General features: G+C 34.0%; 1 protein-coding gene across 1 annotated transcript in view; it reads left to right on the top strand.

The window, feature by feature from the left end:
• The window catches only part of LOC145268688 (pre-mRNA-splicing factor SYF1-like), a 107,811-nt gene that overhangs the window by 18,783 nt on the left and 73,769 nt on the right, over positions 1-15,259 (top strand). The window contains exons 6-8 of the mRNA XM_080124200.1: positions 3,316-3,480; positions 6,318-6,462; positions 12,199-12,271. Coding sequence (XP_079980326.1) covers positions 3,316-3,480; positions 6,318-6,462; positions 12,199-12,271 — 383 coding nt within the window. The remainder of the gene's footprint in view (positions 1-3,315; positions 3,481-6,317; positions 6,463-12,198; positions 12,272-15,259) is intronic.

Here is a 15,259-nt window from a genome sequence, read left to right as displayed (position 1 = left end):
CATTTTCTAGGTTCAAAACCACGTAATATAACGATTCAAAATTACTCTTTCTTTTTCTTCATATGTATTCCATCAACGATGTTTCTGACAAAGGGGAAATAATTGCTGTTTTCTGGATAAGAATCCATCCGTCCCACACTTATCTATGGCTAGTTCTTGATCTTGAAGCAGTATTTCTTTAGCTTCTTATATCAAGTGGCTTCATGCTTTGTCTAGAGTAATTTTCATATTAAGAAAAAAAAAAAAAGAAAAAATGGATGGTAACATTTAATGCTGCTAAGACTAAGCTTCTTTCCTTTAATAATTACAAGAAAACTTTTCAACTATTGTCCGGACTAACAAGACACTACCTGAGAGCTCATCCTTGGCTTAACATTAACAGGCAAGATGAAACAAAAAGATTGAGGACATTGTCAATCGAATGTTAATGCACCTGAAGATGGTTGGCGGTTACTTCGGCCGAAACGGTGTGAAAAAACAAGCAAGATGAGAACGATAGTCCAAATAATCTAAACAATACAAAAAAGAATTATCAATCCTCATCTCAAAAATATAAACATCATACAATTCTGAATTTTTAAGATGAGAAGTGAATGCTTGCGTTACGTTCATTAATCGAACTATCATTCTCATCTTAGGTGTTATTAGCACAACGTTTCCGTTGCTGCAACCTGCGACCTTCTTCGGGTGTTGAAAACATGTTTTTTTTTTTTTTTTTCTACTAAGGAAAAGAGGATTGGCTCTGCATTACAAGAATTCGAACCGTTTTTGAGGGTGGATTCGTAGATCATAAAGAAAGTTCAATCTCCAAGAGTCGCTAAGATATTTTTAAAGGTTTTCCTATGACTCAATTTTTTGGGATATCAAGCAAGATGAGAACGATAGTCCAAATAATCTAAACAATACAAAAAAGAATTCTCAATCCTCATCTCAAAAATATACAAACATCATATTAAACAGTATTTTAATAATAAAAATAATACACAACGTTAAGAATGAGAGTTCAATAGAAACGTTGTTTTAATTTGAATTAAATAAAATACACATCAAGTGCGCTTGAAAGCCAAATCACGATAAAATACAACCGCCAGATACAATGCAAAAAACAAAAACAACCAACCAACCATCTTATATCAAGTGGCTTCATGCCTTATCTGGAGCGATTTCCATATTAAGAAAAAAAAAATAGATGGTAACATTTAATGCTGCTAAGACTAAGCTTCTTTCCTTTAATAATTACAAGAAAACTTTTCAACTATGAAACAAAAAGATTGAGGACATTGTCAATCGAATGTTAATGCACCTGAAGATGGTTGGCGGTTACTTCGGCCGAAACGGTGTGAAAAAAACAAGCAAGATGAGAACGATAGTCCAAATAATCTAAACAATACAAAAAAGAATTCTCAATCCTCATCTCAAAAATATACAAACATCATATTAAACAGTATTTTAATAATAAAAATAATACACAACGTTAAGAATGAGAGTTCAATAGAAATGTTGTTTTAATTTGAATTAAATAAAATACACATCAAGTGCGCTTGAAAGCCAAATCACGATTTGTCCTGCCTTGATAGAGTTCAAAATAGACTTCGTAGCCTCGTAAGATATTTTTAAAGGTTTTCCTATGACTCAGTTTTTTGGGATATCTATGCTAATTATTAATATTAGTGAAAAAATGTTTTACGAACCAGGGTCGATACCCATGCATATATATATATATATATATATATATATATATATATATATATATATATTTTATAAAAGGGGCAACTCCAAGGAAAAAGGGTTTTTTTGTGAAGTTATCTTCCGCATGGCATGTTTGTTCATTTTCTGTGATTTTGTGGTTAGCGGCGTCCAAATGCACTTTAGATTAATCAATATAACACAAGCATATAAGCATCATATCAAAAACACAGAATGGACTAAAGGATAAAATGTTTTTGTTTCAATTCATGTTGCCTGTGAATGATAAGCTAAGGATGAGCTTTCAGGTAGGGTCTTGTCAGTCCTGGCAATCAGTAGTTGAAAAGTTTTCTTGTAATTATTAAGAGGAAAGAAGCTTAGTCTTAGCAGCATTAAATGTTACCATCTATTTTTTTTTTATTTTATTTAATATGAAATCGCTCCAGACAGGGCATGAAACCACTTGATATAAGAAGCTAGAAAAATACTACTTCAAGATCAAGAATTAAGATGGATAGATTCTGATCCAGAAAACAGCAATTCTTTCCCCTTTATCAGAAACATCGATGATGGAAGATGAGGACTAAAGGATAAAATAAGTGAAGTGAGAGTTACGAGGTTGCTGAAAGTAAACCTTTCTATTTATATTATTCAATTAGAATTCATTATTGAGATGAGTATTATTTATTTATTTATTGCGGACTATTATTCTCATCTTTCTTAGTTGTTTCACGACGTTTCAGCCAACTATTCCTCTGGCCTTCGTCAGGTGGTAACCGCGACGGGATAGGGACTCTGAATCTTCTAACTGCATCCTCAGCAATTACTGCCTTCCATAGTTGTTGTCTCACCATGTTTTCTGACGTGTTCGGGGCATGTGGCGCAGTGGATAGAGACGTTGAATCTCTACAGTTCCGGGTGAGAATTGTCTGAAGATAGCAGTTTCAATCCTATCCAAAGCCGGCCAGAGGCTTACTTGGCCAAAACGTGGTGAGACGACAACAACTATGGAAGGCAGTAATTGTTGAGAATGCAGTCGGGAGATTTGAAGTTCCTATCCCGTCGGGGTTACCACTTGATAAAGGCCAGAGGAATAGTTGGCCGAAACGACATGCAGAAGTTCAAGTGTAATGTAAACAGATCTTGCTGCTCAACTCCCTACATAGTATCCCTGCAGATTATGTCCCTGATAGTAGCTTCCTACAACAAAATGGCACTGTGCCTTGCTTGGAATGAAAATGGAATAAAAAAAATAAATACAAAAAAAAAAAAATAACTCAAGTTGCTGGTGCTGAGATATATTCTCGAAAATTTTGCGAAATTCAAACATCTACCATCTTGTACGACACACTGTATTCAGAAATAAATATGTGTAATTGAAAATTATTGAAATTCTTGCAACATCGACCGTTTCCATAAAGCCCTGAAACATGGTACTTTCACACTTCACACAATACTTGAAGAAAATTTTAAAAATCCTCCTCAAAGTTAAAAGCGTTTATATATTTTTATGTATAGGTTTCATTCCTTAACTGATTATTATAAATTTTGGTAATTGAGCTGTTCAAAATAAAGATGATGGTTTTTATAGTGTTTGTTAATTAATGCTGTTATTCTTTCCGTTTTCAGTTATGGAATGAACTTTGCGATCTGATAGCGAAACACCCAGACAAGGTGACGTCGCTGAAGATCGAACCCATTATACGCCAAGGCCTCAAGCTCTACACGGACCAAATCGGGGTTTTGTGGAATTCCATGGCAGATTACTACATCCGAGGCGGACATTTTGAAAGGGTAATAATTAGTGTTGGGACAATTATCGGGAATCGGGACATTTTGAAAGGGTAATGATTAATGTTCGGACAATTATCGGGAATCGGGACATTTTGAAAAGGTAATGATTAATGTTGGGGCAATCATCGGGAATCGGGACATTTTGAAAGGGTAATAATTAGTGTTGGGACAATTATCGGGAATCGGGACATTTTGAAAGGGTAATAATTAATGTTCGGACAATTATCGGGAATCGGAGAAATTTGTAACTTTTCGGACTATCGTATCAGAATTGGAAAAATTAATGTTATTTTTCCAATGCCAAAACGATTCTTTTAATTGCATATTTTTTTATCTTATCATGTTCAAAACCTTATTTTCCATTGCTGTTACTAAAGTTCTTGGCCTTTTGGTCAAGATCAAAGTGTAGTATCTGTTCTTCAGATGCTGCACTTCCGTTTCTTGTTCCCTTTCGGTGGAGGAGAAATCCTTCACGACTGAGACAATTTTTATTTTTGTACCTTTTCTCTACGTTAAAAAACGACCCTGGTGTCTAACTCTGTCCCGTGGGGAGGCATTGTAAATAGGTACTAAAGATAAAACGATAAATATTTGTTGATTTTGCAATTCCAGTAAAATTAAAATCGATAGATCACCCTAAAAGTGTATGTTTTACATTTGAGAAAATATATATACCTATAATAAATGCAGTTTTATGGTAACTCAAAAAGAAAATAGCTTTACAATTACATATTAAGAGATTTTAAAAGAATCAGAATTGGGGAAAATATTGGAATCATCCCATTACTAATATATATGTGTACTAGCTGGCAGCCCGACGTTGCTCGGTCGTACAATATGCTTAAACATGATATTTTAATTTATACAGATTGCGTATGTATTATTATAGAATCGATCCTCTATTGATTATTATATATTACGAGGAATAATTTTCCTGGTGGACTAATTCCGAAAAAAAATAAATAAATAAAAAATGTCGTTCATCAAATTCCATCTGTGTTTGTTTACAATATCATGTCAGCTGATATTTGGTCTTGATGATGAATGCCCTGGAAATGTCACTTCTGATTAATGTTTAGTTTTAAAATATTCAAATAAAGAAATGATTTGCGGTGATTTTAAATGGTACGTCTTGTTTTATCGTAAATTAAACTCATTAATAAGAAAAAAATTAAAATAATATGGTGAGGTATACCCGGGCTTCAATGGAGTGTCATTCGATCTGTAGTCGAATATTCTGTCACTAAGCTATATCTCCAGATTATAATAAATTTTTTCTTTTTGTTTTTTTTGTCAGACATCATACATTTTTTTTTTTTTTTTTTTTTTTTTTTTTTACACAGTGATCACCACTTATCAAGGCCCGGAAGCCACTCAGGGATAAGGGTTATTGCAAGTACATTACGTTAGTGTGGAGATTTGATGAAGTGTTTACTTAAGGGGGCGGTTCATTAGGAATTTGTTAACATTGGACTTGAAGACATCCAAGTTGTAGTCCGGTGGGAAGCAGGCAGACGGAACAGAGTTCCACAGGCGTGCAGTTCTAAGAAAGAAGCTTTGTTCATGGAATCCGCGTTTTGATTTAGGCACAGATATAGAGTGGGGGAAATTTTTTCACAGTGGATTCAGCTAGACTGGTGTTTTTCGTGAAAGATTGGCGAGGGGGGACCAGAGATTGGAGTTCAGACGAGCACCTGCCATGGAAATAAGGATAAAACAAGGATAGGCTCGCAACGTCTCTTCTGTGGGAGAGAGGTTGCAGGGTAGAGAAAAGGGCATCCCCCCACTAAGCCACGAAGTCTATTTTGTACTCTCTCTCTGTCATAATCAATATGATGTAAATGCGGGAGTACCACAGGGGTCTATTCTGGGACCTTTATTATTCCTGATATTCATAAATGACCTCCCTGATGAAATTGAAATTTGTTGTCTTTTGACAGATTATTGGATAATCGCTTCAGTGAAGTTACCATAAATTAGGTTGTAAACAAGTTCAATTTCTTTCCATGATTTGGTAAATTAATTCTCTGGTTTTTAATTGTGATTTTTCTGTTCTAAAATGATTTGTTACCGTTTTAGAAATTGGAGGGCCACTTTAGCGATCTTCACATCCGCTCAAGGTGTGATCTTAAATGCGCTTCACACTTGCCGAACCATTTTTAAACGGCAGATTGACAATTGCAGAAATGTACAAAGTCTTTTAGGATTGGGAAAATTCCACACCTGGAAATCCTGAAAAACTTAATATTCCATAAGAAATTCTGAATTAATCTTGGTAACAACTGATGAATAATTATTTTAAAATATTAAAAAAAAAAAACTTGGAGCATAAAATTTTTTGCTCAAATTACTGGATTTTGCTCCAAATCTGGAAATTACCTAAAAAACAAAACAACCAAACCAAACACCATGAATAAATATTTGAGGGTATAAAAAACTTGAAGCATAAAATTTTTTTACAAAGATGCATTAAACAACCTGAAAAAGGTTGGTACGTCGTAAAACAAAACAACCAAACCAAACCAACTCCATGAATAAATATTTGAAGATATAAAGAATTTGAAACAAAAACTTTGATTAAAATTATTGGATTTTACAGTAAATAATAAAAAAAAAAAAAAAAAAGAAGGGGTTGATATACCGTAAAACAACCAATCGTTAAAATTAATTTTATAAATCATGAATTGACCCACTCATCTTCCATGTTTCTTGAATCTCAGTGTGTGCTACTACCCATATTGGAGATTTAAATTTATTGTCTTTTATCCCAACTTTCAATCACTTTTTTTTTTTTTTTTGTCTTATTTTTTATTTTTTTTGTTTTTTGCTGATTCCAGGCCCGAGATATTTACGAAGAGGCGATTCAAACAGTAATCACAGTCAGAGATTTTACACAGGTCTTTGATGCTTACGCCCAGTTTGAGAAGAATTTGGTTAGTGCCAAAATGGAAGAAATGACCGAAGCTGGTGCTTCAGAAGACGGTAATATCAATTCCTTCAAGAATTCTTCAGTTATGTGTTTATGAGCTTTAGTTTGTTTATTTATTAACAGTTCAGCCCGGTTTTACTCAGGCCCTATGTATTGTTCATAACTTTATGTGCATATATATATATATATATATATATATATATATTAAAAAGTTTGACTCGTGTCCAGGGGTAACTTATATCTAAAATTTCAAGTATTTACACCCAAAATTGGTAGAGTCTGCAAAGGGGCAACTCTTTCAACTTTGACCTCCTGGCAGCCAAATTTTTCGCCCAAAAACTGATTAAAAACGTGCTGCATGTCTGAATACCTTTTATGTAAAATTTCAAATGTGTAGACCCAAAATTGGCTGAATAGTTTGCTAGAGACCGCAAAGATAAAATCTTTTGAACTTTGACCCCTTGGCAGCCAAATTTTCCGCCAAAATTCGATTAAAAAGCTTGCCCTATGTCTGAATACACTATATGTAAAATTTAAAATGTTTAGACCAAAAATTGGCTGAGTAATTTGGTAGACACCGCAGATGTCAAATTCTTTTTAACTTTGACCCCTTACATCTATTGTTTTGGGCTCAAATCAAATTAAAAAGTTTGATCCATGTCCAATTAACCTGCATTTAAAATTTCAAGTGTTTAGACCCAAAATTGGTGGAGGAGTTTGGTAGAGTTTTCAAAGGTCAAATCATTGAACCATAACCCATTGACAGCCAAATTTCTGGCCGAAAACCGATTAAAAAGATTTTCCAAATCTCAATACCCTTTATATCAAATCTTGAGTCTGTAGACTGAAAATTGACAGAATAGTTTGGTAGGGAAATGTTCAGACACACACACAGACAATTTCACTTTTATAGATATATAGATTTTTTTTTTTTTCAGTCGTAGGGGTATCCCTTTTTGTTGTAGTGCAAATGTTGAAAGGAATCACAAGAAGACTTGGAAACTCGAATAATATATTAAACAAAAATATAGCCAAGTATGTTAATTGAGTGGGAACTCCGCTCAACTGAAGGACAAGTAATTTTACGACTCTCTTCTTCTGAGTCTTTGGTTCAGACTGATTGAAAAGTAGACCCTGCTTACTGGAAATGACGTCAGGAATAGTCCATTGTCAGAATCTGTAGGGGTGCCACTCTAACATTTATTTTTTTTTCTTATTTATTTACTTTTTTTGGTGCTTCTATATTATAATAACGAAAAAAATATTGATTTTCAAGGAAAACAAATGGAACCTATGTAACTGTAATGTCACAAATAGTAATATATCCAAAAACTATGAAAAATGATAAGGTAGAAAAATAATTATTAAATGAAAAACTGTTTTCAATAAAGTTAATATCGGGGGAAAAATTTTATCCACCATTTTGAATTACGTTCATCACGTGACGTAAGCAGCAGAGCTTGACTATCTCCCCTTTCAACTTATATCTTCTTTTTTAGTAAGTATATTTTTGTTTCTATCCAGAGTGCCCTTTTTGGGAAGCTGGATTTTCCCCACATTAAAAATAGACCTTGTGCCTAACTATGCCCTCGCGGCGAGACAAGTAAATAGAAATCATTGCACAGTAAATAAAATTAAATTAAAACAAAAATTTATTTGAATGTTTGTGCATCTGTGTTATTGCACATTATGATATGTTTGTTTATTAAATTGTTAGGTGAAAGTACAAAATAATTACAAAACACTCTAACTCCCATGTTATGAATGGCTTTCTAAATTACGTTATTATTTCAGTGCGGTAACATAGATGCATAAGTACCAGCATTTAAAAAAATTCATATTAAGCTTTCGTTTTTTTTTGTTTTTTGTTTTCTAATTAAACAAATAAATTCCATTATACACCCCCGAATTACAAATGGACTATTCTCAAAGACTACGATTTAACTTGTATTGACAACATGCTTCACGTGGTTGTGATCAATCCCCAAACTTCTGTCTTTGGCGCAACGCAACCCCCATCAGAGCCTTTGGCTTTGGGTTCGACTTTTTCAAGTAGAATCCATCATGGTTACTGCCGGACTCTAACTTCAACATATGTGAACTTTTTAGTCTACTCCAGCAGGGTTTAGAATTTTTGCCGAAGTGGAATTAATTTATTGGACGCTAGTCGAGTTTTGACAAATGCAAATGAACAGATCGATACTCACCAATCAGACTTCTTTTTTTTATTGCATTTTCACTCCAAACGCAACACCGTACCATTTTGGTGTAGGGGCTACTATCTGGGACATAATTTGCAGGGACACTATGTGGGGAGTTGAGCTGCAGTTCAGTCTAGTCAGGGAAGCAGGAACCCAGAAGGAAATTCCAAAGTTTAGCTGTTCTGGAAAAGAAACTATTAGAGTAGAAGACTACTGTGTAGGGGTGCTGCTTGTCAGATTTGTTGGGGGTATTTACGTCACGGAGACTCGAGGGATTGTAGTTCGTCTAAACACCTACCATTAAAATACTTTTAAAACAGGCAGAGTGATGCAACATTTCATCGATGGGACAGAGATTAAAGCCTAGCTGACAGGTCAGGACCTATTAGGTTGGCAACTCTTTTGAACCCTGTCCAGGAATGAGAGACTAGTAGCAGACGCACCAGCCCAAATGTGACAACGATACTCCATACCTAGGCGAATGGTGGCCTTATAGAGGTACAGGATACTCTCAGGCATAAGTAAATTTCTAGCATGGTAGAGGGAGCCCATCTTACTTGCAGCAGCCTTGGCAATGCCCTCAATATATCTGTTCAACTCATGTTCCCTGAGAATGTTAAGCCGAGGAGTTTGAATGAAGGACTTTCAGGTAATCTATTATTAGCCATAGCTATTTGTGGTTGAGAAGGTTTCTTGTAATTATCAAAGGAAAGGAGTTTAGTCTTAGCAGCATTGAATGATGCCATCCATTTTTGTCCTCATTCCACAACAGACTGGAGATCTTCCTCAAGGGTTTCCGCCATATGTTCATTCGTTTTCCCCTCGTGCTTATTATAGAGCATGGTGTCATCAGCAAATATACCCATCTCTGAGACAATTTTATTAGGGAGGTAATTTATAAATATCAGGAATAATAAAAGTCCAAGGATCAACCTCGGAAGCAAGATTTTTTTTCCTCCCTTTAAGTTTGATTCCGTTTATGCTCATTGAATTTTGCCACTTCATATGATCATGTGAAACTATCACTTCTCCTTGTTTTTTTTCTTCTGGTTACTATGTGGTGGTAGCAGAGAGAGCAAACCTTCTGTTTCTTCGAATCGAATTAAGATTGTTTGTGGCATTACTACTACGACCAGACCCTTTCTATAACTAACCCTCTTCGCCTTTTTGTCCATTTTTTTACTAACGAATCATTAAAGGAGAACAAATAATAAAACAAGTTTAAGCAGTAAGTTGTAGTTCGCTTGAATCATTGTTTATCGGATAAAAGGTTTGTTCGAAGTCTTGTCAATGCAGGAATTATTCAGTCATTGGAATAGATAAATAAATAATGATAAATAATTTAAAGGGTTCAATAGTTCCCAATAAATATTTATTTACCTTTTGTTTTTTCACCCCAAACAAGGTATAGTGCCACTTTGAAGTAGGGGGCTACTATCGGGGACATAAGTTGCAGGAGTATTACGAAGGGAGATGAGTAGCAAGATGTCTGTTCACATTATACTTGAACTTCTGCATGTCAGTACAGTTGGGGAAGCAGAAACCTGGAAGGGAGTTATGGGGAAGAAACTATTGGAGTAGCAGGCCTTCTGACACCTAGGGATCTCTACTGTGAAGGGGTGGGATTTAGCTGCTTGTCGAGTTTGTCATGGGTATTCAAGTCGAGGGGGTATGAGTGTTTGTAATTCATCAGAATATTCACCATTAAAGTACTTGTAGAACAGGCAGAGGGATGTAACGTTTAGTTGATGGGACAGAGGCTGAAGCCTAGATGACAATTCAGGACCTATCAGGTTGGTGACTCTCTTTTGAACCCTGTCCAGGAGTAAGAGACAAGTAGCAGATGCACCAGCCCAAATGTGACAATAACGAATGGTGGCCTTATAGAGGTACAGGATACTTTCAGGCGTAAGTAGTTTTCTAGCACGGTACTTCTTCACAGCAGCCTTGGCAATGCTCTCAATGTATCTATTCCAATTCATGTTTCCTGTAAACATTAGGCCAAGGAGTTTAAAGGAAGTACTTTCGGGTGAAGTGTTCTTGGCCATTGCTATTGGTGGTAGAGAAGGTTTCTTGTAATTATTGAAGGAAACAAGCTTAGTCTTAGCAGCATTGAATATAACCATCCATTTTTGTTCCCATTCCAGTACAGATTGGAGGTCATCCTCTAGTGTTTCTGCCATTTCCTTAGATATGTGTTCATTTGTTTTCCCCTCGTGCCTGTTATAGAAAGTGGTGTCATCAGCAAATATACCCATCTCAGAAACAATTTTATCAGGAAGGTCATTTATGAATATCAGGAATAATAAAGATCCAAGACCCTTGAGGTACTCCCACATTTATATCATATTGTTTAGATGTACAACCGTCGCGGACAACCTGGATTTTTCTCTTATTTAAGAAGGATTTAATTACATTATGTATTCTTCTAGTGATACCATATGATCTAATTTTCCTTAGAAGACCATCGTGCCATACCCTGTCAAAAGCCTTAGATATATCGAGGGCCACCGCTCTACCCTCCTCTGTTTTGTCCAGTTAACGGTATATACATTCAGAGATTACAGTTAGGATATCTCCTGTGGAACAGGCTTGCCTAAATCCATATTGATTGTCGGTCAGGAGTTTAAGTGATGGACTTAAACTTGATTAATTAAGGACTCAAATATTTTGGTGAAAAGCGTGAGAAGGCTAATAGGGCGATAATTTAATGGGCCAGTTCTTTCACCAGAATTCTTGAAAACTGATACCACATAAGCGGTTTTCCAGCAGTCGGGAAAGCAAGATTCATTAAGGCATTTGTTGTAAAGTTTGGAGAGAACTGGAGTAACCTCAGTGGAGTATTTTTTTAATAGCACAGCCGGGATGATATTAGGTCCACATGCTTTTGAGGTGTCTAGGTTTTTTTTATGATGGTATATTCCTCAAAAAAGGAATATACCATCTACAGTCAGGTAAATAAACATTTATTATGAATTATTAAACCCTTTAAATTATTTATCATTATTTATTTATTTATTTATCCAATGACTGAATAATTCCTGCATTGACAAGCCTTCAAGCAAACCTTTTAATAAAACAAGTTATTGTTTTATTTTACTGGGGGTGGGGCTGGCTTTGTCCGGCCGTAAAAAATACACTTAAATATATTTTGTGACTTCAAAAAAGAAAAAAAAAAAAAAGGATTTGGGTGCTATCAGCTAGAATCAAATCCGAAAATGCGTGTAACGTTGGCACAGTGGTAACCACTGTGCCAACGTTACACGCATATGAACTGATTAAAAATCAAAAATAAACTAAGATGAATGTACAAATGTATAACTAAATTTTTTTATTTTCAAGGGTGACCCATTTTTAACCCCTTAAAAACTATTTTAAACAGTTAAAGACCCATAAAAGAACGGCCTGTAAAAAAACTCCAATCATTTGAGGCCCTGAGCGCTGCTCTGCAACTTTTAGTTTCGGAGGAGATAGTTTGAAAATATGGAGACAGACTAACAAACACATAGCTTTATATATAAATTATTTTATTTATTTATTTTTTTTTTTTTCCAAAGACTAAAGAATAATATTATTTTCATTTTTTAGATGACCTTGATGTAGAATTACGGCTGGCTCGACTGGAACACCTCATGGACAGACGACCTCTCTTGCTTAACAGGTAATATTATTGATCGACAGCACGAGCAATAATGTGTCGTGGTGAGTTTGTGTGCAAATAACAAACGAGTCGATTTGAAATGTGGTAATCATGTCATCAACAATAACGCAAGTTAGCTGTGAGAGAACATAAAGATGGGTCAACATTTTATCTCTGCCTGATTTCTTCGTATCGTATGAAATATTCCTGAAGTCATACCTTGGATTGTGAAATTATTTATTTGGTCGGACCGAAATTTTGAGAGCCCAAATTCTAGGAATTATTAGTCAAGGAATTGTTGTCTGTCGGAGAATTCAAGCGTGCTTCCTGCTCAAACATTTCTTCTCATTTCCAAGTCTTTCCTGTTGGGCTCCAATCAAATTAAAAAGTTTGATCCATGTCCAAGTAACCTACATCTAAAATTTCAAGTGCTTTCTTTTGATATTTTTTATTTATTTTATTTTTAAAAAAAAAATTTTTTTATTTCATTCTTTTGATATTTTTTGTTTTTTAATTTTTTTTTTTTTTTTTTTCATTCTTTTGATATTTATTTTTTCATTTTTTTTTCTTTTTAATTTTTTAATTTTTTTTTTTCATTCTTTTGATATTTTTATTTAAAAAAAATTTTTTTCTTTTTTTCATTCTTTTGAAATTTTTTATTTAAAAAATTTGGGGGGGGGATTTTGATATTTTTTATTTTTTTAATTTTTTCTTTTTAATTTTTTTTCATTCTTTTGATATTCTTATTTAAAAAATTTTCTTTTTAATTTTTTTTCATTCTTTTGATATTTTTTATTTAAAAAATTTTTTTGGGGGGGGGATTTTTTTGATATTTTTTATTTTTTTAATTTATTTTTTCTTTTTTGATTTTTTTTTTTCATTCTTTTGATATTTATTTTTTAATTTTTTTTTTCTTTTTAATTTTTTTTCATTCTTTTGATATTTTTATTTAAAAAATTTTTTTTGGGGGGATATTTTTTATTTTTAATTTATTTTTTCTTTTTTGATTTTTTTTTTTTCATTCTTTTGATATATTTTGTCTGAAACCTTTTTAAGGTGAGTGCTCCCATGATTCAGGACATTAGTCATACGGTCATTATTCGCTTTTTGTCATGTCGATGTCATTTATTCTGCTTTTCTTTTCGGTACAATGTGAAATGATATTTTTTTACATAACTAACTGTCGCTCATATAACGCTAGAAAGATTAATAAAACTTTGGTGCAAAAAAATGGGTATTAATCAGAAGTGTTAAATCTCCTTCTGTCAGAAATATATATCTATAATATAAAGCTGAACGTCTGTGTGTGTGTCTGGTCACGAATAGGATCCTATATGGTTGACTATTATAGAAAACTGATCACATATAATGATACAAGATGTATCGAGACACAGGAATGAGTATGTTTGAGATGGCATAATGATGATTCATTAAAATTGTGGGGGTCTGTGTACGCGCCTGGTTCACAAAGTATGGAAATAAAAAATTAAAAAATTAAAAAAAAAACGTTTACAAGTGTTTTTGATATAGATGTACATAATAATACTTTGATAAGTATGTTTTAACTTAAATAGGGATGGTATAATAAAATTGTGGGGTCTGCGTTCACGCCTGGCCTCCATAGAATGGAAATAGGCACAAACTTTAATAAAGACTTTTCATATCTATCTGCGTAAGTATACTTTGATAATTATGTTTCAGTTTGAAGAAATATGGTATAATAAAATTATGGGGTGTTCGTTCACGCCTGACCTCCATAGAATTGAAATATGTCACAAAGTTTGACAAGGTTTTTTAATATAGATCCACAGAATATTGTGATAAATGTTTCAGTGTGAACAGGTATGGTATAATAAATTATGGGGTTTATCTATTTTATTTTTACTTTCATCATATTTTGCTTTGGTTTTGATACCCCCAAATTCAACCAAAATTTACAACCCTTCGTTTTCATAACCTATCATACTTTCATAAATCAGAGTCCATTTTCTGTACGCTGTTTTTGAACCCAGGTACTTTTGCTAGTATATATATATATATATATATATATATATATATGATGATGATGATTGCAACATCTTGTCAGACGAGTGCCACTCCCTGAGACACTTAAAGTCCATGAGCCCAAAAATGACTTCCATCGCCACAGGACCATTTTAATAGACAAATGTCTGAGGGAGTATCTATACACAGATGATGTTACAGAGTCTTAGCTTTGTACTACAGCTAAGTCTCTCTCTCGGTTCAAAATGTTGAGATCCAGCAACAAGCAAGAGCAAGATAGCCAGCAACAAGTTAGACTGCAGACCAGCTTAATGCGAGTACTGGTCTCCCGCTTTATGGTTTTTTAAATCAGAGATTTGCTTCTCCTAGGAGAAGGTTGCCTTCACCCCGGCTTATGGGAGCCCTCTCCACCTATATATATATATATATATATATATATATATATATATGGTACTTTTGCAGTTTAAAGCCCATTTTTCTGTAAGTCTTGCCTGGCAATGTTCGGCGGATATCAGAAACCGCCAGATTATACCGAGCGAACTGAAGTCAATAAAAAAAAACGAACAAAAAAGAAAATAAAACAAACAACCTACCATAATAAGTTCATAAATTTTACTGTTTTATTTAATTTTTTTATGGCAACTGTTTTTTTGTTTTGTTTTTTTTTTGCGGGAGTAATAAAAGTTTTATTTCTTTGAATTAGTGAACAAATAAATTTTTTTTATTTGTGTATGGAAAGTTATTTTGGTATCTTTTATGACCTGCCCTAGTGTAGTATAAACACCCCCCCACCACCACCTCTTCATCTTAAGAACGGCTTTTGAGGTTGGAGGTGTTTATACCGAAAGCCGTTCTTGATATGTGGAGGTTCCCTATATGATACTGTCCTTTTTTTTGTTTTAAACTATTTCCTTTTTTTTCCAATTTTTTTCCGTCTGCTAGCTCACATCTCTTTTTTCTCACTCCGTATAATCCAATCTGTCGTTTACAGGGCGTTGCTGAGTG

This window comes from Euprymna scolopes, chromosome 44 (assembly GCF_053919585.1).
Source record: "Euprymna scolopes isolate OS-2025 chromosome 44, ASM5391958v1, whole genome shotgun sequence".
NCBI lineage: Eukaryota > Metazoa > Mollusca > Cephalopoda > Sepiida > Sepiolidae > Euprymna > Euprymna scolopes.
Note: the sequence above shows the minus strand (reverse complement) of the source record. Positions and strands in the feature narration are given on the sequence as shown.